Source organism: Lissotriton vulgaris, chromosome 10 (assembly GCF_964263255.1).
Source record: "Lissotriton vulgaris chromosome 10, aLisVul1.2, whole genome shotgun sequence".
Lineage (NCBI taxonomy): Eukaryota > Metazoa > Chordata > Amphibia > Caudata > Salamandridae > Lissotriton > Lissotriton vulgaris.
This window is the reverse complement of record NC_141698.1, coordinates 625,459,833-625,484,706: the sequence shown is the minus strand read 5'-3', so window position 1 is coordinate 625,484,706 and position 24,874 is coordinate 625,459,833. Positions and strand designations below refer to the sequence as shown.

The following is a 24,874-nucleotide window of genomic DNA, read 5'->3' as shown; positions in this document are numbered from 1 at the left end:
GAGAACCATTTTAAGACAGTATTTTCGATGCCCGCTCTCTCTCGGAGGGCATTAAGTAGGAGGGAATGATCCACAGTGTTGAACGCAGCAGAGAGGTCAAGGAGGATGAGAAGGCTGCATTGGTTGGAGTCGAGTGACATGTGCAGATCATCTAGGACATTTAGGATAGCGGTTTCAGTGCTGCAGCCCTTCCTGAACCCTGATTGGACCGGGTCCAATAGATTGAAAATCTCCAGATGTTGGGTTAATTGTGCAAGCACGCATCTTTCAAGAATTTTGGCTAGGAACGGAAGGTTCGAGACCGGGCGGAAGTTGTTCAGGTAAGTGAGATCAAGGCCAGGTTTTTTTAGAAGAGTGTGACTTGCCCTAGTTTCAGGCAGTCGGGGATGAAGCCCTCTTTCAAGGAGCTGTTGATGATCTTGGCCCAGATTGGGGCTAGAGTGAGTTTCATATCCTTTGTCAGTCTCGAGGGCAGTTGATCGAGGGAATGAGATGAGGGTTTGGCGGCAGCGATAAGATTACTTATCAATTCTTCCTTGATCGGCTGGAAGGATGACCAGCGGATAGACGGTGTTACTGGGGGGTTGAGGTTGGGTGTTGGATTTGTGCTGAATGAGCGATCAATTTTGGCGATTTTTTCATTGAAGAAACTAGGAAAGTTTTCGCACAGGGTCTTGGATGCTACTAGGTTGGCTGCCTTAGGGATGGAAGTTTGATTCCTGATGATGGCGAAGAGTTCTTTGGGGCGGTTTTTGGCGTTATCTAGGGCGGAGCAGAAGAAGGATGACTTTTTGCTTTTGATGTGGGTATAATAGTTTTTGCGAGCTGTCTTGAGTTGGTCCCGATGGAGGGCGGTAGGGTTGGTCCTCCAGGTTCTTTCCAAGGATCTTAAATGTCTTCTTTCCTCATTAATGTCAGTCGAGAACCAAGACCTGGAGGGGATGCTTCTGGGTTTTTTTAGTTTCAGAGGTGCCAGCTGATCCAGGGCGAGCTCGAGGTTGGAATGGTAGAGTGAGGTGAGATCTGAGGTTGAGAGGGACTCTTTCGTGTTCAGGAGGAGTGAGCTGAGACCTTCTTCAAGCTTGTCTCGGGGGATTCTGGAAGTGTTCCTGACCCACTTAGGGGGGGCTATAGGGCCGGCTGAGTAATATGGAAGAGAATGATGTGATGGTCTGACCAGTCCACCGGGATGATGTGATCAATCGAGATTGCATTTTTGTTCGCAATGATGGCATCCAGGGTCGCTCCTCTCTAGTGCGTTTCCTTTGAGCAGTGTTGGATCAGATCGTTGGCTTGCAGAAGGGAGTTGAGAGATTGAATCAGCGGGTTATTGGATTCGTTCCATCTGAGGTTGAGGTTGCCTAGAATTAGATTGTCGTCGCTGTTAAGAGCTGATTGGGTGATGAGATCCGACAGTTGAGTTCTAAATTTGTTGGAGTTGCCTGGGAGATGGTATAGGAGATGGCATTGATGTGAGCTCTGACATTGAGATTTGATGTTGACCGACAGGCATTCAAAGGAACTGTACAGGCCGGAGGGAGCTTCGGAGATGGAGAGGTCATTTTTGTGGATAATTGCTATGCCCCCACCTTTGTGTATGAGTCTGTCTTTACGGATGATTGAGAAACCGGGAGGGACCAGCATGTCTAGAATGGGGAGAGATAGGGTGTTTAGCCATGTTTCCGTGATGAAGGCTACATCCAGGTCATGGGAGAGGATGGCTTCGGCTATTTCCGTTGCATGTTTGACTGCGGACCGGCTGTTGATAAGCATACAGTTCATGGGGGGGTCTTCTTTCTCTTTTATCTTGTCGGGTTTGGCTCTGGGTATGGAGGCAAGAAAAGGTGGAGGTCTCGTGGCTCTGCTGGGGGGGGGGTTTATACCTATTCCGGTGATGACTTGTATCGAAGAGGTGAGAGTCGAGTTCGTGAGTGGAGCCTGGGCTGACTGGATCGTGTTGGGATAGTCATTCCTGGGGGGGGGGGGAAGGGATGTGGAGTGGAGGGGCCGGAGGGGAGGGCATCTGGGGATTCCCTAGGGCAGATAGGGTTTCTTTCAGGCCTAGGATCAGGGTCGCGATCTGCGCCTCAGTAAGGTTGAGGCGATGCACCATCTCGGATGAGGGGGAGAGGAGGGGAGGATCTCTGTGGGGGGGAGGATCTTTACGGGGAAGGGGCTGAGTGCTAGTTGTGGTTTGGGAACTGGGGTGAGGGGGGGTGTGGTTCCTTTGGGGATGAGTGGGGGGCTGAGTACTTGAAGTTAGGGAGTGATGGGGGGAGGACGGGGGTAGGGGGAGAGGGGGAGCTGGGGAGGGAGAGGATGCAGGTTTGGTAGAGTGGGAGAGCAAATAAGGTTGGGGAAACTGGGGTGGATCTCTAAGGGCGGCGGATTGGTAGCTGGGGGTGTTTTGGGAGCTGGGGAGAGGGGGGATGGAGGTCCTTTGAGGATGAGAGGATGGCTGGATAGTGAAGGGTTGGGAGTGTGGGGTGGAGGACGGAAGTTGGGAAGTAGGGGGCGCTGGGGCTGATGGTGACGTCTGATTGGTGGAGTGACTAAGTAGAGTAGAGAGGGGCTGTCGGGGTGGCGGGAACATGCTCTGTGGACTGGGAGTTAGTACGGGGCTAGTGGGTGGGGAGGGGGTGATATTGTGGGGGTAATGGATAGTAGCCATTTTGAGAGTGGGGAAGAGAGTCGAAGAACTCTAGGTTCTCGTCTTTCGCCTGTATTAGAATGGTGCCATTCACATAGATGGTGATGTCTCCGGTCAGAGATTGATGGGTCAGAGGGGCGATGGTTAGTTGGCGATTATGTTCGGTGAAGGTGGTTTTGGAGACGGGGAGGGATGAGTAGAAGGTGGTTACCCAAACGTCAGGTCTGTTGGTGTGGAAAATGAGGTCCATTTTCCTCTGTCCTCTGGTTGTGCAGTGGTAAGTGTCAACAACTAGCGTTTCGGGGTGTAGCCTAATTATTTCAGTTAATATAATTTTAATAATAGCACAGGGTATACTAATGGGCATCAAATATACAGAATATAGGAAAAAGTTTACAAGTGTGAGACGTCAAGCGGAGGAGTGGAGATTTCATCATATGATCTGGCAATATGTTGAGATACAACAATTGTGGAGAGAGGTACAGCTAAATGTATTTAATGTAATCTGCAGGAAGATGATGAAGGGCAAATGCAAATTATGAGGCCGATTAGGATGGCGGACGGATCATTACCGCCATGCAGGCGGTGGCGATCCGTCCGCCATCTGTGCCCGTCCGCCACCTATTTCCCCCCCCCCCGCCATATTACAATGGCAGGGGGGACCGCGGCGGACGGGAAGACCGTCCGCTGCTTTTCCGCCCCGGTCGCCTTGCGACCGCGTCAGAAAAGGTCTAATATGGTGGCGGTGTCTATCAGACACCGCCAGACATATTAGGATGTGATGTGGGCAATACCTTTTCGTGGCGGCAATGCCGCCACAAAAAGGCATACAGTATTTGCTTCAGGGGCCGTTGCGGGCCCTCAGGGTGAAGGTGCACATGGGGGGTACCTATGGTACCCCCCTGCGTTCCAAAATACAACATGGAAGGCACCGCGCGGCGCCTGTCATGTTATGCTTTGAAACGCACAACATGCATTTTTAGCATTGCGGCGGGTGGTGCTTTCAGCACCGCCCACCGCAATGTTAACAAACATTTACAATGCAATGGTTTCGCCTTTGGAAAAGTTAGAGCTATTGGCATTGTAAATGACAAAATTTGTATTTATGTGTTGGTTTTGAAAACAGATAAATAAATGGCATTGTCATTTACATTGTCATTAGCTTAATCTCTGCAGACACTCTGCAGTCCCTAGCACTCCCTAGCCCTCCCTAGTCACTCTGCACTGCCTAGCACTCCCTAGTCACTCCCTAGTCACTCCCTAGCACTCCCTAGTCACCCTGCACTCCCCAGTCACCCTGCACTCCCCAGTCACTCTGCACTCCCTAGTCACTCTGCACTCCCTAGTCACTCTGCACTCCCTAGTCACTCTGCACTCCCTAGTCACTCTGCACTCCCTAGTCACTCTGCACTCCCTAGTCACTCTGCACTCCCCAGTCACTCTGCACTGCCTAGCACTCTGCAGTCACTCTGCACTCCCCAGTCACTCTGCACTGCCTAGCACTCTGCAGTCCCTAGTCACTCTGCACTCCCCAGTCACTCTGCACTGCCTAGCACTCTGCAGTCACTCTGCACTCCCCAGTCACTCTGCACTGCCTAGCACTCTGCAGTCACTCTGCACTCCCCAGTCACTCTGCACTGCCTAGCACTCTGCACTGCCTAGCACTCTGCACTCCCCAGTCACTCTGCACTGCCTAGCACTCTGCAGTCACTCTGCACTCCCCAGTCACTCTGCACTGCCTAGCACTCTGCAGTCCCTAGTCACTCTGCAGTCCCTAGTCACTCTGCACTCCCTAGTCACTCTGCACTCCCTAGCACTCCCTAGCCCTCCCTAGTCACTCTGCACTGCCTAGCACTCCCTAGTCACTCCCTAGCACTCCCTAGTCACCCTGCACTCCCCAGTCACCCTGCACTCCCCAGTCACCCTGCACTCCCCAGTCACCCTGCACTCCCCAGTCACCCTGCACTCCCCAGTCACTCTGCACTGCCTAGCACTCTGCAGTCACTCTGCACTCCCCAGTCACTCTGCACTGCCTAGCACTCTGCAGTCCCTAGTCACTCTGCAGTCCCTAGCACTCCCTAGCCCTCCCTAGTCACTCTGCACTGCCTAGCACTCCCTAGTCACTCCCTAGCACTCCCTAGTCACCCTGCACTCCCCAGTCACCCTGCACTCCCCAGTCACTCTGCACTCCCCAGTCACTCTGCACTCCCCAGTCACTCTGCACTCCCCAGTCACTCTGCACTCCCTAGTCACTCTGCACTCCCTAGTCACTCTGCACTCCCTAGTCACTCTGCACTCCCTAGTCACTCTGCACTCCCTAGTCACTCTGCACTCCCCAGTCACTCTGCACTGCCTAGCACTCTGCAGTCACTCTGCACTCCCCAGTCACTCTGCACTGCCTAGCACTCTGCAGTCCCTAGTCACTCTGCACTCCCCAGTCACTCTGCACTGCCTAGCACTCTGCAGTCACTCTGCACTCCCCAGTCACTCTGCACTGCCTAGCACTCTGCAGTCACTCTGCACTCCCCAGTCACTCTGCACTGCCTAGCACTCTGCAGTCACTCTGCACTCCCCAGTCACTCTGCACTGCCTAGCACTCTAAGTCACTCTGCACTCCCCAGTCACTCTGCACTGCCTAGCACTCTGCAGTCACTCTGCACTCCCCAGTCACTCTGCACTGCCTAGCACTCTGCAGTCCCTAGTCACTCTGCAGTCCCTAGTCACTCTGCACTCCCTAGTCACTCTGCACTCCCTAGCACTCCCTAGCCCTCCCTAGTCACTCTGCACTCCCCAGTCACCCTGCACTCCCCAGTCACCCTGCACTCCCCAGTCACTCTGCACTGCCTAGCACTCCCTAGTCACTCCCTAGCACTCCCTAGCACTCCCTAGTCACCCTGCACTCCCCAGTCACCCTGCACTCCCCAGTCACCCTGCACTACCCAGTCACTCTGCACTGCCTAGCACTCTGCAGTCACTCTGCACTCCCCAGTCACTCTGCACTGCCTAGCACTCTGCAGTCCCTAGTCACTCTGCAGTCCCTAGTCACTCTGCAGTCCCTAGTCACTCTGCACTCCCTAGCACTCCCTAGCCCTCCCTAGTCACTCTGCACTGCCTAGCACTCCCTAGTCACTCCCTAGCACTCCCTAGCACTCCCTAGTCACCCTGCACTCCACAGTCACCCTGCACTCCCCAGTCACTCTGCACTGCCTAGCACTCCCTAGCACTCCCTAGCACTCCCTAGTCACCCTGCACTCCACAGTCACCCTGCACTCCCCAGTCACTCTGCACTCCCCAGTCACTCTGCACTCCCCAGTCACTCTGCACTCCCCAGTCACTCTGCACTCCCCAGTCACTCTGCACTCCCCAGTCACTCTGCACTCCCTAGTCACTCTGCACTCTCTAGTCACTCTGCACTCCCTAGTCACTCTGCACTCCCTAGTCACTCTGCACTCCCTAGTCACTCTGCACTCCCTAGTCACTCTGCACTCCCAAGTCACTCTGCACTCCCAAGTCACTCTGCACTCCCTAGTCACTCTGCACTCCCTAGTCACTCTGCACTCCCTAGCACTCTGCACTCCCTAGCACTCTGCACTCCCTAGCACTCTGCAGTCACTCTGCACTCCCTAGTACTCTGCAGTCACTCTGCACTCCCTAGTCACCCTGCACTCCCCAGTCACCCTGCACTCCCCAGTCACTCTGCACTCCCTAGTCACTCTGCACTCCCTAGTCACTCTGCACTCCCTAGTCACTCTGCACTCCCTAGTCACTCTGCACTCCCTAGTCACTCTGCACTCCCTAGTCACTCTGCACTCCCTAGTCACTCTGCACTCCCTTGCACTCTGCACTCCCTAGTACTCTGCAGTCACTCTGCACTCCCCAGTCACTCTGCACTCCCTAGCACTCTGCAGTCACTCTGCACTCCCCAGTCACTCTGCACTCCCTAGTCACTCTGCATTCCCTAGTCACTCTGCACTCCCTTGCACTCTGCACTCCCTTGCACTCTGCACTCCCCAGTCACTCTGCACTCCCCAGTCACTCTGCACTCCCCAGTCACTCTGCACTCCCCAGTCACTCTGCAGTCACTCTGCACTCCCCAGTCACTCTGCACTCCCCAGTCACTCTGCACTCCCTAGTCACTCTGCACTCCCTAGTCACTCTGCACTCCCTAGTCACTCTGCACTCCCTAGTCACTCTGCACTCCCTTGCACTCTGCACTCCCTTGCACTCTGCACTCCCTTGCACTCTGCACTCCCTTGCACTCTGCACTGCCTAGCACTCTGCAGTCACTCTGCACTCCCTAGTACTCTGCAGTCACTCTGCACTCCCTAGTCACTCTGCACTCCCTAGCACTCTGCAGCCATTCTGCACTCCCCAGTCACTCTGCACTCCCCAGTCACTCTGCACTCCCTTGCACTCTGCACTCCCTAGCACTCTGCAGTCACTCTGCACTCCCTAGTACCCTGCAGTCACTCTGCACTCCCTAGCACTCTGCAGTCACTCTGCACTCCCTTGCACTCTGCACTCCCTTGCACTCTGCACTCCCTTGCACTCTGCACTCCCTTGCACTCTGCACTCCCTTGCACTCTGCACTCGCACTCTGCACTCCCTTGCACTCTGCACTCCCTAGCCACTCTGCACTCCCTAGCCACTCTGCACTCCCTAGCCACTCTGCACTCCCTAGCCACTCTGCACTCCCTAGCCACTCTGCACTCCCTAGTCACTCTGCACTCCCTAGTCACTCTGCACTCCCTAGTCACTCTGCACTCCCTAGTCACTCTGCACTCCCTAGTCACGCTGCACTCCCTAGTCACTCTGCACTCCCTAGTCACTCTGCACTCCCTAGTCACTCTGCACTCCCTAGCACTCTGCAGTCACTCTGCACTCCGTAGCACTCTGTACTCCCTAGTCACTCTGCACTCCCTAGTCGCTCTGCAGTCACTCAGCACTCCCTAGCACTCTGCACTCCCTAGCACTCCCTAGCACTCTGCAGTCACTCTGCACTCCCTAGCACTCTGCAGTCACAGTCGTAGCCATCGCGCCCATATACAGCGTCTTCTGCATCCCTGAAGAAGAAACATACAGTTATCACAGTACCAATAACTACACAAATTAAGGTGGGTGAATGACATTTAGCGAAAGGACTACGCAGCCATTTGTTGAAAGGAAACACGGATGCTTCTGCCATGGCGCAGGGAGGGACTTTCGCACAAAGCGTATATGATTTATAAAAAGGATGGTGGAAATATCTGTACATTTATTGATGCAAATATACAAACCTGAAACATTTAGGTTTGTGGCTAAATGGTGACACATACGCGATACAGTAAGCAATTCGACATTGAAGACACAAGTATCGAGCACTCCAATATCAAGAGCTTGCACATGCAGCTTCCTATACAACATTACAAAGTGCAGAGCACGTAAGGAGAAAGGCCAACGGGCCTGCGATAGCAACCACCGGGAAGAGTCCCTCCGGCCACAAGAAATAGGCGGGTGCATGCAAGAGCGAGTATGAAAAAGGAAGACATTCCATTAAAAAAATATGTTTAAGATTGACGTGCAACACATGCTGTACCAGTAGTATGAAAATATATTGTGTAGTTAATTAAAACCATAATACAAAACGTTTAAAAGGCACGTTAAAGAAAGAGCAGAAGAGTACGTCCCTGCGATACCGTCTAACGTGACTGACATGCTGTGTGTTTAACAGAATGAAAACCTCTGGACTAAACTTTAATTGGAATTAGCGGTTTACGTGTGCAAGCTTAGGTACCCTGGTTCTTTGTGAGTCGGGTGTCCCTTGTTGTCCTTACTTGCCTCCGTCAACAGGGATGATCTGTGGTGCTGCTGCGAAAGGTCACCGCTCAGGCATGTGTGCCCCTTGGTCGGGTGCCGTGAAGATGCAGCGCCTCGTGCCTCCAGGGTGGTGCTGACGTTCAACTACTTTTTTTTCCCTCTCTGATGCTCACCTCAGCAGGCTCCCTCGCGTGCGGGCGATCTGCGCGTCTTACATTCCGCCCGGGAACCTAGGGGGGCCTTTTGATGGACGGGCAAATTATCCTTTCATAAATGTTTACCAGGAATGGTTGTGAAAGGAAACCGTACGGTGATGACCTGCCAGGGAACCTAAGCAACCGGTTCAGCCTCAGAGCCTCATGTGAGAAGTCCGTGGCTGCTCTGTGTGTTTTGTGACTTCACTGTTTTGAGAAGGATTTAATGCATCTTGTCAATCTCCTGGCAGTTCATTCGCAGAAGAAGTGTGTGTTTTATTACATGCTTAGTTATTTGATTGATTTAAAAAGTCCCTGTCAAAACCAACTGGCACCAAAGTCTTTTTTCCACGTGTCTACGTTGTTTGCGGCTGTATTTATGGGCAAATTAATTCCTTGTGTACTTGTGCAGGGGTTGATACAGAGGAATCCAGCTTGTCTACCACCTGATGGGCTAAGGGCCGAGAAACTGAATTGCCACCTTCAGCAGCAAAGGTTTCCCTGTGAGCAGGTGGTATTCATGCCCACTTGGAAACATTCACAGTTGAACCACGCTGAGATGTGTTGTGAATGAAGTACAACTGAAGTTGTGGAGGAATGTGGGCTTGACCGGGGAAGGGTAATGGCCGACTCACCTTCCCATACTGTTTATTTACACCACAAAATGTGCACCTCCTGGTAAAGTGTAGGGCACCCACTGATGTTAAGATTATCAAATACATTGGAACTGGTTCAACAAGCACTGACAAGGCCAATAGATCTGATTTGTGTTTGAGTCTTGACTGAAATATTAACAAGGAAAGGCACGGACAGCGGGAGGGAGGGCAGGAAAAGCACGGACAGCGGGAGGGGGGCGGGAAAGGCACGGACAGCGGGAGGGGGGGCGGGAAAGGCACGGACAGCGGGAGGGGGGGCGGGAAAGGCACGGGCAGCGGGAGGGGGGGCGGGAAAGGCACGGACAGCGGGAGGGGGGGCGGGAAAGGCACGGACAGCGGGAGGGGGGGCGGGAAAGGCACGGACGGAGGGAGCGGGAAAGGCACAGACAGCGGGAGGGGGGGCGGGAAAGGCACGGGCAGTGGGAGGGGGGGCGGGAAAAGCACAGACAGCGGGAGGGGGGTGCGGGAACGGGCACACGGACAGCGGGAGGGGGGGGCGCCGGGAACGGCCACAATCAAAAGCACTCACCTGGACTTGGACTTCCTCCGGCGGCGGTCGGCCGCGGAATGACCAAAAGAAACATGGACGACCAAAAAAATAAACCCCGCCAACCGCCGCACTGACGTGATAAAAGGGGCTGGATGAGAATGAATCTCAGGAACGCCCACGAGTCGCCTCGCAGAATGACGGACGCCTCTCTCTTCCAATGGCTAGCCTCCATTTATGGAGCTAGCCAATTGAACAGAGAGGCGGGACTTTTGTCCATACTGGTAAACAAAAGTTTTCGCCCTGCGCGAAAGCTGCTGCGCCGCGGATCGCGAGGCGAAACCTAAAAAAGCGGAATGCACCCGCCACTGTGGCGGGTGCATCCTAATTCGAGGCACGGGACCTCCGCCCCTGTGGCGGACCGTCCTGTCCCCCGACAGGATGGCGGAGAGACTTTGTCCGTCCGCCATCCTAATTGACCCCTTAGTCTGTCAGGCATCCGAAAAAGGTCATTCATCACAGGAGGGTATTTGTTGCTACTGAAGCAGACCTAGCTAGCAGCCTTGAAAGATATGGGTATTTTATAGGGAGCAGATACTCCACCCACACTTACCAGATTTCCAGATGGAAGCAGTGAATGCATGATCCTGGAGATAATGGTAAGGAAGCTCAAGCGAATCCCTGAAAGCTAAAGCTTCCATCACTCCAAGATGTAGTGTGGGATTAAGTAGTGAGTGCCAAATACCCCTGGTCCTAGAGCTACCCCAGGATTCGAGTGATCTCTTAACAAGAACTCATCTGGTTGTCAACTAGTGGAGAGGACTTGACCAAAGCCATTCAGTGCTTGTCCTCCTTTTTTTACCACCTATGCCTCAGGAGAGAGCGAGCTCATACACAAGGACTGGTGGAGACATGCCACTTTCACTTTCTTTCGAGACAAGACCTCTTGATTGCTGACTCAGAAACATTTTACCTCTCACAACATCCTGTAGTTCTAATCATGGCTTCAACACTAACCGGAAAATGTGGATTCTGTGAGTTACTTAATTCTCCTGTGCCTAAACAGTAAATATGTGGGAAATGTATAAAAGTTTTAAATATGTCAAATATATTGTCATCTAATGATGTTTCGGAGATTGAAGATGTGCATGGCATCCGACAAAAGGCTACCTACCAGCCAGACCCTTAATACATTTTCCACTTACTATGCAGGCTTATATTCCACCACAGGAGCAATAAATTCAACACGGATAGTAGATGTTGGACTTGGCCCTTATGGCAGGTTCACCCCTAATCTTTTTGCTTTTAATCTGTGATATGCGTGGATGATTTTCTGGTCTGTGCGCACTTTTTCTCTGTGTCCCAGAGTAAAGTGTGTGCATGTAGTGAGGCTGGCCTGCTCTCCCATAGGGATGCATGGGGAATGTCTGTGTCCCTAGTAATTCCTGATGTGTGGGGAGTGCATGCTCGAATTTGGTATGTGCGTGTTCGTGGGAATGAATGCTTTGCAATGGTGTATGTGGCATGTGTGTGTCATGTGTAGAAATGTCATTTCTGGGACTTGGCATATTACTGTAAAATATGCCTGCAGTGTGATTGGCTGGAGCTGGCTGGTGAGCCTGGCTCCAGGAAGGCTGGATGGGTCTGCCCGGTGGTGAGTGTGAGATCAGCATGCTTGATGGCTTGGGAGGAGTGCCCCTGGTCCCTGCTGGGCCTGGACTTTCCCCGGACAATGCTGGCTCCACCCCCTGTAGTGCGACTGATGGCCCTAGCCCTGCCAGTGAATAGAGAGGGTGGTTGGGGTAAACAGAGTACTTCAGAACCAGCTGCAACTGGTTTCTCCCCAACCCTGCACCATGAGACAAAGGAATTTACAGTATAAGAAGGGGCTGTGTCCCCATACAATTTGTCCTGTTCTTGGTTCTGCCTAGGATCTTGCCAGAGGGGGCTGTTGCTGCTGCAGGGGCCAAGAGGACCGCCACTTGGCTTGTCTCCCTGCCTGGAGACCCAGTGTGCTGGCTCTGGCCCTGCCTTGCCCCTCTGCCTGCTTCCAGACCCTGCTGGAGCTTTCCTGTGCCTGGAGGCGCCCTGAATTTGATTGGTAGCGCTAGGAGCGCTTTCCTTATGCCCCAGCGCTCAATAGCGCTTTGCTTGTCTTTCCAGCGCTGAGCGCGCTGATCCTGTGCTCCCCGAGCGCTTGGGAGCGCTTTGTCGATATTGCCGGTGCCTACCCGGCATTGGCGCCGATTTGCCGATTTTTGGAGCGAGCGAGTGCCCACCTCGCTTTATTTTTAATTTGAAGGCCGGTGCCACCCGGCATTGCCCCGTTGTGCTGATTTTTTTTTAAGCCGGTGCCCACCCGGCATTGCCCCGTGATCACCGCCGCAGCCCAGGAGCACCGAAAGCTGTTGCCGGGCCGCTGCCTTCCACGACCCGGAAGTCCCGCCCCCTGACCCCCAGGGCCGCGCTGCCATTGGCGGCCCCGGCGGAAGTCAGGCGGGAGGACGTCGTGACGAGGCCAGGCGGGAGACCGAGGAAGCCTGCTCCCGTGTCCGCGAGGCTCCCGAGTGAAGAGAGGAGCCCCGCGCTGCTACCAGGAGACCCGGTGAGTGTAGCAGGGCCGAGGGAGAGCGAGGGAAGGGAGGAGGTCGTCGGGCACGCTGTCGGTGCCGCCCCTCCCCTTCCGTGTGCGGGCCGAGCGAGGCCCTCGTTGTGAAGAGCCCCGAGGCTCTGGGGGGCACATCTTTTCTTGAGCCCGAGAGGCTCCCGCCCTTCCTCATTTTAAGAGCGCTGGAGCTCTAAAGTGCACATTTGATTTACGAGCCTGAGAGAGGCTCCACCAGCCCGCATTAGTTCGTGAGAGCCCCGAGTGGCTCAGGGCATTTCCTTCTGCGAGCCCAGCGAGGCTCATTGCCCCCATCACGATTTAGAGCCCTGAGAGAGGCTCTGGGGCATTGTTGATTATCCTAAGAGTGCGGAGCTCTAGATTGCGCATTTTGTTTGGCAAGCCCCTGAGAGGCTCCTTGCCCACCTTTGCTCTTGAGCCCTCCTGGCTCCAACGTTGTGCATCATATTTACAACTGTCCAGCACTTAGTGGACAGTTGCCACGTTTAGGTTTGTGTTCTGTGCTGCCTGCACAGACCCCCCTGACATTGAGACTCAGGGCATTCCGCCCCTTTCGAGGCCAGTTGGCCTGAGGGACCTTTTGAGTGTTGTGCTTTGTGCACCCCGCGCATTGTAATTTCTTGTTATGTAATTCTTGCACATGTGTTCTAACCTGTACCTTTTCTAAAAGTGACCTGATTAGGTATTCTTATGGTTATCCCCTTTTGCTAAATGTGACCTGCATAGAGGATTGTTTATGTTTATTCCATTATGCTAGATGTGACCTGCATAGTAGATTGTTGATGGTTCATTTCATGTTAGGTTTCCTTCCCTTTGCTAAGAGTGAATTGCTTAGGTGTTCGTATTCCTTGCTTAGGTCCTAGTTACCTGTGTGGTTTACCTACAGTGAGTTAGGGTTGCGTAGGAGGTCCTTACTGTTCCAGTGATTACTGGATGTGTGTTGCTTTTATAATTTTGGTGCTACTCATTCTATGTTTACGACATAAGTGTATATCTACCAGTATTATTATCTAACAAGTGCCTACCCCTGACAGTGGTCCACGTGGCCCTGTCCTGTACATAATTCCCCTTGTAAATTCTGCCCGTGCCTCTGGCACATTGTACAGTTTGCGTGTGTTATCTAATGTGTTGTTTATTATAATACAAAGGCTATTTTTTATATAACCTTGTGTGGAGTCTTTTCTTTGTGGTGGGCCTTGGGTGTTGTTGCTGGGGTGCGTGCGCAGATACTTAACTCATACCGCCTCCAAGTTTAGCCTAGACTGCTCGCGCCACGTTACCTAGAGGGCGAGTGGGGGTTGCCTTGGTGTGTGACTCCCTTGCCCTGACTTTAGAGATGGTGATCCCTGACTGACCTCGACGCGAGTCTTGGCCGGCCAGGGTCCCGTTTCTAACAGTAGAGTACCCAGAGGACATTGCATTGGGATGGTTGAGTGATGCCCAGTGTCAATTCCTAATGTAGTCATTCACGTTCGACAAAATCCTAGTTGTTGTGGGGTCATCTCACTAATAATAAAGAGTTCAGGGTCTAATGGAGTATTTTGGCTGAGTTTTATTAAGCATACATTAATATTCTTGCCCCACGTATGCGACAGCATTTGAGGAGGCTTGGGGGTAGCAGATCGTCCCACAATCAATGCAAGAGGCAGTATCATCATTGCAAATCATATCGGCCACTATGTCTGATCAATAGCAATGTTAAAATCTTTCCCAAGCTGATTACTAATTGCTTAACACTTCTCATACAAAAACTGGTGAGTCCAGACTAGTCTGGCTTAATTACGGGCCGCTCACGGCTCACAATCTGCACACCTTGTTGCCCTATTGCGGCACCTTTATACAAAAGCAATTTACTTTAAAAGCCTCCAAGGTGTTTGATTACTTTGAATGGGAATATTTGTTCACAATCTTTCAACAGATATGCCGCATCTATTTCTGGATTTTATCGGACTAATTTACACTTCACCAATAGCAAGAGTGCGCATCAACAATATTTTATCTGAACCTATTGCGATCAAGCATGGGGCATTATAGGGTTGTCCCTTCTCACCCATCCTGTTTGCATGCACCTTGAAGCCTATGGCCGCAAAGCTACGACAGTTGTCTTTTGAGTATGCATATTGGTACACCATCAGATACATGTTCCAATATCCTTGTATATAGACAACATGATACTATAAATTAGGAATCCCAGTGAGTATCTCAATAATATCTTAAGCGAATATATTCAATTTGGAACATTATCAGGAATCTTTATCAACTGGAATAAATCCACAAACTTTCATCTGACTGACAAAACTGCTAACTTCGTACCCGACTACCCATTAGAGGGGTGTACAGATTCTATAAAATATCTGGGAATATGGATCAACTGAGATAGGAAAGTTGGTATGCATAAAAAAAAATAGCACAGTGCTAGATTAAATAAATGATTCAATAACAAACTAGAGTTAATTGCCACTTTCACTTGCAGGTCGAATCAGGATAATTAAGATGGTAATAATTTTGAAGCATCTTTATCACTTTGTGAACATGACTATCCCACTCTCTTCCTCCTTTTTTCCAAATACTCAGAACATAACTAATCAGGCTGGCTTGGGAATGCAAGCCACCTAGAGTCAGGTAAAAGACTCTTTTATTAGCCTTTCGTGGGGGTGGGGAATGAGGTGGCGTGAAGCTCCAAATCTGTAACTACACTACCGCTGTGCCCAGGCTGACTTTGCGATATATTGGCATCAGCCTTCACCCTATTTACCACACTGTGGTAGAAAGGAACGCTGTACTCCCAATCCACCTTTCATCTATGATTGGAATACTAGTCCCACGATATACTCGATCCATTGCCATTGCCACTACCACAAGCACCGTAATTGCCTGGGATAGTCTAAGCAAAGAAATGGGGTTAAATATTGCCTATTCACCCCGCATGTCTCTCAGCCATCACCCACTATTGCTGGTTACCCTTAAAAGCACAGCACTGTGCAAATTCTTAAAGCACCAAGACAATTAGATCTTGGTGCACTGGTCACTCTAGGACTGCAGAGTACTCAGAGTTTCAGGTAACCAAATACACATCAGATTTGGTCTAATAACTATAAATTCCCCAGATGGGTTCAGTTTTACTGCTCAAGGCCTCAAGTTATGTAAAACCAAATTAACACTGTATGATGGGCAATGTACTGCTCTCCAGATGCAACTGAAGGAAATCCCGCAGGCTGAAGGTTCACCGTTGATTCATGTGTTAGTCAGTCATAGATGGGATGGCAAAGTAATGTGCAGGAGCCGGGAGGGAATCCTCTTTTTCTCAGCTGCTTGCTAACTCACACACATTGTATTGTGACAAAGCCCCAATCAGAGTGAGGTACAATATTAAGAGCTGGAGACAATTATTGGACTGAAAGACACATTAACAGACTGACAGAGCTAGGTCCATCCTTACCTGCAATGGAACCTGTGGAACTCTCTCCTTGTTCTGGCAATTGCGAAAGCATGTTTAATAGATCAGGCGCAAGAACCCCTTGATTGTGAACCAACGTTTGTGCTGCCAGTTCAATGTTCCCTCTGTGCAACTGCAGAGCTCCCTTTGCTGCCTCTGGACTGAATCCCATGTTTGTTAACTAAGCAAAAACAGAGCACAATTTCTCAAAAACATTACTTTAATTAAACACGATAAAATGCATCAGTACTGAAAAAGAATACAATTCAAAAGTACGGCCGTTAGTGGCTGTGGCCGATGGTTTAAATAGTGTATATGCTGCTAGCCATAAAACAGGTTTCTATACTTATATACCCTAAAAGTGAATACCCAAGCTTTGTAATTCTATTATTCACTATCAAATATATACCAGAATTCCCAAAAGATGGGGTTGATGAACGTTCAAACTAACAGCACAAGCTGTGTCAAATTCTTTCTAAAGTGAACCACTGCTTCCATGGCCCAGTATTCTAAGAGAGAGGGGTCTCTACCAAAGAGGTATAGGGCAATGGTACACAGAACTGCATTGAGACCTGTGTTGGTATTATACAGATGGAAACCAATGTGTTTATTAAACGAGCAATCAAAGAAAACAAAGCAAAACATAAACAAAGTGCAGTGGGTAAAAGGTTGGAAGTCAACAGATTTCCAGACCTCCGGCATTTACACACACAGAAAAAAGAGAAAAGATAAAGAAGGTGAGGTAAAACTGGGCGATGAAACAAACCAACCGTGTGAATTACATATATACTTGAAAGGTCGGTGATGAAACAGTCCGGCGTGAGCAGTGAAATCAAGTGCTATACACAGTGAATAGTAAGTGAAGGTCTAAGCAATGAGACTGATGTAGGGCATGCGGATCAGCTGGTCAGTGCGCAACCAGGGACTACCCTTGGAGGAATACATATCATGGTGTGAAGTGAATTGTGGACCCGGGCCTAATCCGGCTGGCAGTGGAGTGGAAGGTGAACAGTTGAGCTAACCTGAAGGTAATTGCAGGAGGCAATATCCGCTTGCATTAGGGCTCACGTGGGGAGCAAGGTCTGCAAATTACATAAAACAATAAAAGGGGAACTTAGGCAAGTACAGATTAGGGCAAATTGTGAGAAAGGGGAGTATAAATGGCCCTTGCAGTAGGTCAGAGTACAGAAGTACCGTCACCACAGCCCCTTAAAACAGAGCGTCGCTGCGGGATGGTGTATAGATAGAAATGGGGCAGAGTACAGATGTATTGATCCACGGCCCTTGTAGCAGAGCCCCGACGCTGGATGGAAAAAAAATACTACACAGGTCAATAAAAAACGTCAAGTGCATTAACGGTGAAGTGAAGACACTCTCCGCATGTAACCGTATAGGCTTACTGATAAGGAGCAGTGGCAGGATGAAGTGATGGTCCCAGATATGGCGGAATACTGCAGGAGGGACCAAGGCGCGCGAGTTAAAGCATAGCAGTGACACGTACTGCGCATGCGCATGGGGAACGACTGCAAGGAAGTGTGCTCAGCCCAAAACAAGGTGAAACATGGGCTGCATGTTGGGCAAAGGGTAAATGGAAAGTAAAGAGGGGTAGTGGAGCTTAAAAAAAACCAATGGAAGGGATCCATGTGAAATGTAAAAGAGGGTATTATAAGGATTACATATGACAATATGTTACAACATGCAATGACAATCTCAGGATTAAAAAATTATCTCGAGATACAAAGATAAATTACTTAACAGTGCTAAATACAATTAAGGAAGATCATAGTAAAACGAGTAGCCACTCGACCACCAAAAAGAAATGCTCCACACTATTATAACACCAATTTAACATACTTAAAAATGGAATGTCGAGGACATTAGAATACAGCTAGAATGCTGAACCAGGAATCATACAGTTAGACTTCTTGTTGACTGGAACCAGTTTTTCTTTTAAAGGGAGAACAGCTATTTAAATAATGCTTGTTAGGGAGATGCTAAAAGCTAAGTAGCCATCTTCTCTGAGGATTGTCTAAAAAAAGAACTGAAAGTGATTCATTCTGTTAATTCATTTCTTCTGGACCTATGCAGTGGTATGAGGGGACCAACGTTTGTTTTCTACAGGGCAATCCATATTGAGCCGCCTTCAAAATAATTCACAAACTTCTCCTTTTCTTTGCACAGTGAGATGGAATGCAAGTTTGACCTCATATTCCTGGGTGTGGGGTACAGCCTGGGATTGGGAGTGGGGACTTTTCATTGGCAGTTGGATGATGCAAAAGAAAGCCCTGCTCACCTCGATTTGCTTGCAAGACAGCCAGTGGTGTAACGCAGATTGATGGGGTCCCCAGGAAACTGTAAAGACGGGTCGCTTAGTCTGCCATATATCAAGATGTTCATTGGTCTTGGACTGAATGGGGGGCCCATTGAAGAGTTAGGGAGGCCCGGAAAGGGCACATCTGCACCGCAAGCACTTGCATTACGACCCTGAAGATGGCCGTTGGTCACACTGATGCATGGTGTTGCCATGAAGATGCAAGCCGCCCCAGATGCATTACATCATGGTATGCCCAAAGCATGCTCCTCATGCTGTTTCACCTAGCATGCGGTCATTTATGAGTGGCAGCATCATGGTGCGGTACATACAGGCAAACGGTCAAGAACAGGACAATAAGAAAGATGAGCAAAAGGAAGACTAGAAGAAAGAAGACACACTGAGACCTCTTAAGGGTGGAAGAAAACGGCCTATTAAGGCTGAAGACTGTGTTGATCACTGTAGTGATTTACTCAGAATAGAACCAGAAAAAAGGAAAATGCGAACACGGTTTTGGTGATTGGGCTATTTCTGGACCATAGTTCTGGGAGATTGTGCTTTTCTTGGGCTAGTGCTTGGCAGGCGTGCCATCAGACATTACTAAGCTTCAGTGCCTGTGAGGAATTGCAGTAGTAAATTTGTCACTGCCCATGCCTAGAATTTGGGCATTGGGTTCGTGGAAGTGAACTTTTCACCACACATTAGGTTTTTGACTCTGATTTGGATTTTGAAGGGATTTGCCAGGGCAACGAAGGCCCACAGACACACATATATAGATCACAAGATGTTCAAGAGATTGCAACAAGGTATATGGGAGGACACAGGTGTTGCTGGCACTACATGGTACCCTAAACTTTGAGATTCAACTGAAGATCCCTACACTGAGTAAAAAAATGTAGGAATGAAGACTAGGTGACCTCAGTGACGAGTGGTTGTATCAATAGAGCTAATTTAAGGCCAAATGGGCAAAGGACAACTACAGCACCAGGACACCCAGAGGGGCCAGTCCTGTAGATGCTGCAGTGAGGCATACTGGCTAGCATGCATGGTCTTAGATAAGGGGCATAATGGGTTGGAACATAAGGCCCCCAAGAGGGATTAGCCTCAAAGCATACCAGGGTTGTTTATCATTCTCCAGAACTGGTAAAACAAGCATTGGCATAGCCAATAGGTCTCGCCTTTGGAAACTTATAAGTGTTTAGTTATCCAGCACAATATCCTTGTTGCAACAATATTAACTGTTGCATGGCTAAACACTTATAAGGTCCCAAAGGCAAGACCTATTGGCTATGCTAATGCTTGTAAGTGTTGGATTCCGCTTAGAAGTCCTCAATGTCTTGTTGGGAAGGAATATTTTTCTATGTTAATTTTATCATCAAAATAGAATCCATGTTTTTTTTGTGTTGTTGGTTTCTGTGGACATCCACGGAGTTCCGTAATCATAAATACATTGACGTTGAGGGGGAACTGCCTGGTCAGTGCAGTCGCCAATGCTTTTGAACTTACTACCAGCCTGAATATGAAGCATTCAGGAGCATATACATTTTCAAGATAACTATATCATGCTGGAACTATGGGATAGAACCTGGAATAATATTCACACCTTTAAGTGCAATCTACAGACCACAGATATAGAACAGCCCAAGCAGCACACACTTTTCTTATATCCAGGTAAGTTATGAAGAGCTGGCCTGTGTCTAGCCTGGGTATTATATAGTAATGTCAATTTCCACATAACCCTTCTAGCATGCACCAGCATGGTTATTAGAAAACTTAACGATACTCGTAGATACTATGCAGCAATGACTGCTTAATGTATCCGGGAACTATGCAAGCTATTCTAACTGCTGCAATTTGTATCTCACTGCATGTATATTTGTAAATGTCAATAAAATATATTTTAAAAACCATAACATTCAGCAATCAGGTAGCTGACTATACCTCATACAGGCTGTGTAATTCCCTTATTCTGATGGGCTCTCTTGCACTCACATAAGATAGATCTGCTACAGGTCATGTGCATCACCCAGAAATGTGGCAGTCCCCATCAATAAACCATTCATCGCAAACTGAACAGGCATGGAGTAACTGGAGAGCTCTTCAACGTTCCGCACATTCCAAGACATGGAATGACCTCCCTCAACAAAACAGTGACTCTTCCTCACTTCTTGAGTTCTGTAAGAAGCAGAATACCTGGCTCTTCGTATAAGTACCTTGGGGACCACACACCTGCCCAAGTGCCTGGATACTCTCTGGTGATTAATGTACTATAAAAATCAATATAACATACCATAAAATAATATAACATAACTGAAGGCCATAATTTAGTCTATCACTGCAGGTCCAACTACCTACAAACTAGGACCACTTCTTGATATCTCAAAATGACAATCCTATATAGGATTATAGTAAGAATGTCCATTCTAGCAGATCTCCCCACCATCTCTCCCTCCTACGTATACCTGCTCACCATAAACTTTATACAAAATCTCTCAGAATTGATACCCCAGTGCATAACCTGCTCACTGGACTGTGATCATAAATACCATAAAGGGACCTGCAGAGCTGATCAATCAAAACTACTGGCTGACTGAAAACCACAAAATGTATGCCTACCTCTGATACTTCTTTTCCCATCACACTGCTAAGCGTTGCGTCCCAGAACACGCTAACTACCTCAGTGGTCATCACACACAAAATGGAAACCCTTACCACAAAGCATCAAAACAAAGATAATACCGTTTCAACCACACACCCTTCAGGGTGTATCATGTTACCCACAAAGGCAAGCACTTCAGAACCCCACTCAAAAGAAGTAAGCGCTATATACATGTTGCAAAATATGAAGCGAAATCTGTAAAGTCATCATGGCCAAAGTAAGTGTGTTACTACTCCAACTGCAAGTAGAATATTGGGGAATCTACGTTCACGCCAACATCTATGTTTCCCAATTCTACTCCAGCAAGCATCAAAAGCGGAAAATATAGGTTTCTGAGTTTTTCTCAATTTTGGTCTCAATGTAACGTTGTGTGGGATATTGGTCATAGGACAAAAGGCGCTAAGTAATCATGGAAGGCAGCAATCGAGCTGGTTGGAAACGCGCCCCGGTACGGAATAAAATGCCATGATTACTTAGCGCCTATAGCCCCAATGCCACCCGCAGTCCACAACTATTGAAACATCCTTTTTATATTATAGGTATTCCCTGTTCATTTCACGCGGGGACGGCATCGACCATCTCAGAAAGATAGACTACAATTACCAAGTTGTCTATGACAGTGGTAAGTTGTACTATTGCTTTAACGGCACTATCCCAATATATACTACATTTTTCCGTATGTGGCTAATTCCATGCCCTTTCTTTGTCTGCCCCTCGACAGTGCCCGGCTGGGTTCACTGTAAGTAAATTTGTTTTACTTTCACACGCATGGGTTACACTTTCCATTACCCCAGTATAAGGTAAATTCTTTAACCTTCTCCAAGAATATATATATATATTTATTCATGGCGACTACATATATTTACAATTTCACATTATACATTATGTTTTATAGACGTCCCTCACTCCTAGTCCTGATGAGACCCTCATTCTAAGGGTCGAAACGCCGTCGACGTACTTGGAGGCGAATAAGACTCACACAGTGCCTATGATTTTATAGCGGCTGTTCTACAATTGATTTAAATAATTGCTCTGAGTCATGTCTCCGTCTTGTAAATAGCCACCACTGTAACCTGTATAGTTCACTCAACTGTACACACGTTGTCTTTTGGTTACTTCACAAATCACTGGGGACACATAGCACTTTGTATATTGTATTATATGTCGCAGTCAAATCAATTTTATTCATTTTTGTTATTTGAAGCATAAAAAAATGGTTTGAAACTGATATAATTGTGTTTCTCTCTCCTTGTTGCCACCCTTTCTCTAATACTTGGATTGTTATCAAATCTCATTCCCTGATGGTCTTTGGGTTGATCAAAGCACAGTGTGCCCAGGTTTTGGAGTTGTGGCTCAACCTCAAACACAATAGGCACACCTGGTGGGGAGCCATCACAGACATTTGTTTGCAACAGTACCTACAGGGCTTACATTCTGTTGTTTTAGGAGGTAATATCCCTTGCACGCTGAGGACATTAGGTCAAAAACCATAGGCAAAGTTGTCTCAGAGATGAGAGGTAGCTCCAGATTCACAACTGGTGGCATGGAAAGAAAGGAACTGAAGTCAGAATGTGGAAGTGGCACCTATGTAGACTGTGCACGTAATTTCCGGAACTGAATGGTGTCAGTGCACAGCTGCAAGGCACCAAATTCCACTGTGCAGAGGTACTATGGAAATATTTCTGAATCCAATCTGACGCCTAGGGAAAGGTGAAGAAACTGCTGCTAGAAAGTTCTATTAGAAGTGTTTAGTACATTTTTGACATAGTTCTCATCCCCTTCCCTATTGGTCATATCTGTTGTAATGTCTTTTGTGCAGGAGGTTCTGTTTCTTCCATTTTCCATATTCTCTTCGCTATATCTGTAAGTGATCAGGGCAGGAGAAATGGTCTGCTAGGAATCTCATAGTTCTCAACAGTTATACAGGTCTCCTGCCGAGGCAATACTGTTTTTTTCCCCCCTCACATCTGTAGGTGCCACTCCCTACTCTTGGTGTGGGATACCAGAACTGCCAAATGCAGAATGTTAGTTGCATATGGTGTCATCTGGTGGGAGTGTCTAAGGCTCCATAGCCAGCAATACTTGAGAACCTTTATTTGAAGCTTTTCTCTAATGAATTTCTCTGGGGGTCTAAGGAGAGCCTGGCAACCCTAGCATTTGAACAGACAATAGGTGATGGGAGGATGCTTGCAATAAGTTTAACCGCGGGCAGTTGCTCAGGGTAGCATTCCAACCCATTGTTTTTTCTCCACCATGCCACCTCAGATTAGATCTAGCCATGAGCAAATCAGTCTTGACCCTGCTCTAATAGGAATAGTCCAGCCCGAACTGCCAAGCCATGTCCTCTTTGACTTGAAACACAAGCAGTTTCGGCAGTTAGGGCTGGACTGCTATTAGAGCAGAGTCATGACTGATTTGCAAATGGCTGGGTCAAAACTGAAGTAATATGGTATGCAACATAACAGTCAATTGGGCCTGAGTAATTGCCAGTGGCTGAGATTAAGTCAAGTATTCCATCCATCACTTTTTTGTATATGTCAGTGCGAAACTCCAAATGGGACTGGTATGCCCAGATGTGGATCCCGTGAACCAATTTATACCTAAATGGTGAGCCCTAAGGGTGATACTGGTCTTTGGTTGCATGTATTCCGGCGTAGAGAGGACTTGGCCTGGCAGTTTGGGCTGGATCGTTCCATTTGGAGCAGGATCAAGACTGACTGCATATCGCTGGGACTAAACCGAGATGTCATGGTGTGCAGAATGACAATGGAATGGGATGCAGTCCAGATTAATTACCAGTGGCTGAAATGAATTCAAGTATTCCATCCATCACTTTTTGTATACATCGACTCAAGTATTTACCCAGTTTTCATAGGATTGCTCAAAAACTATAACAATTCCCTCAAACAAACACATCCCTGGTCCAGTAGATAACAACAACTTGTTAGAGGGCTTTTAATGTAAGAGGAGAATGTGGGTCATTTTCCTCACGGTATCTGCCAGCCATTACCAAACATTATCAGATTCTTGCTCCTCTCCAGCCTGGAGGTCAGTCTCTACAGAGGTAGCATCATGAACCTGTGAATACCAGTAGTCTTGTTTAATCTCTTCTGAGTAGGTCATCAGCTATCCTCTGAGTCACCATGGGGAACGTGTAGTCACTCTCTGTGGTGAGCACTGAGTTTAGGTCTGTACTTGATTTATCTCCAAACGTTTCCATCATAGAAGTTGAGCCACAAAATGCCAGGGGTAGCGGAAGTGACATCCTTTGACCTTAATGGCATCACAGGGAGTGACACTATCAATAATACTGTTAATGCTGAATCTTACCAAGAAGTAATGCCACATGACCTTGATGACATCATAACCGTTGGAATGGCAGAAGTACCTTAATAACTACATGATTAATCTAGCAATACAACAAAAATATCTATTTTAGATACTGCCTATATTAGGGTGCTGATATGATATTCCAGGGGAACTTAACTCCTTTCTCTTTGTATTACATGAAAAATTATGGGTCCACCTGAAAAGGATATATGCCACAAAACACCGAACAGTACCAGGAGCCTAAATGATTTATACCACAAAGTCTTGGCTTAATAGTTACCCTAGTGGATAGCAATATGAGAAATGTATTAGTAAACCATAGGGGGATTTTAAAAGAATCAATATAAGTTAAGTTTACATGGATCAATTCATACGCACCAAATATGGACTATGAATGTTATTAACCTTAATTATTCATTATTGTCAATACATTATGGTTCATGATCATTTACAAGGCACCATCATTTGTGCAAAACACAGAGGTGAAGATTGTATTCACATACATATTTTTTCATGTTTTCACAATAATGAAACAAAGCAACCACTTGTTTTCTAATGTGTTCACTATATTGTTCTTTTTTATTTAATTGGAGGAGCGTGCATTGCACTGCTGAAATTATTTATTTTGCAAAACCTAAACAAAAAAAAACATCTTGGACTCAGTGAAAGCTGCAGAAAGTAAACTTGGTTCATCGAGACACTGTTTACCGTCTGGTCTTGCAGAGGCCG

At 48.2% G+C, this 24,874-nt stretch overlaps 1 protein-coding gene across 4 annotated transcripts in view; it reads right to left on the bottom strand.

Annotated features, from left to right (window-relative positions):
• NUB1 (negative regulator of ubiquitin like proteins 1) overlaps positions 1-24,874 on the bottom strand; it is a 398,514-nt gene that overhangs the window by 9,168 nt on the left and 364,472 nt on the right. For 3 of the 4 annotated variants that reach the window (XM_086941460.1, XM_086941461.1, XM_086941463.1), the window contains one exon: positions 15,849-16,026. The exons of the other annotated variant lie outside the window; for it this stretch is intronic. In XM_086941460.1, the coding sequence (XP_086797586.1) occupies positions 15,849-16,026 (178 nt within the window). The remainder of the gene's footprint in view (positions 1-15,848; positions 16,027-24,874) is intronic. 4 annotated transcript variants of the gene reach the window in all.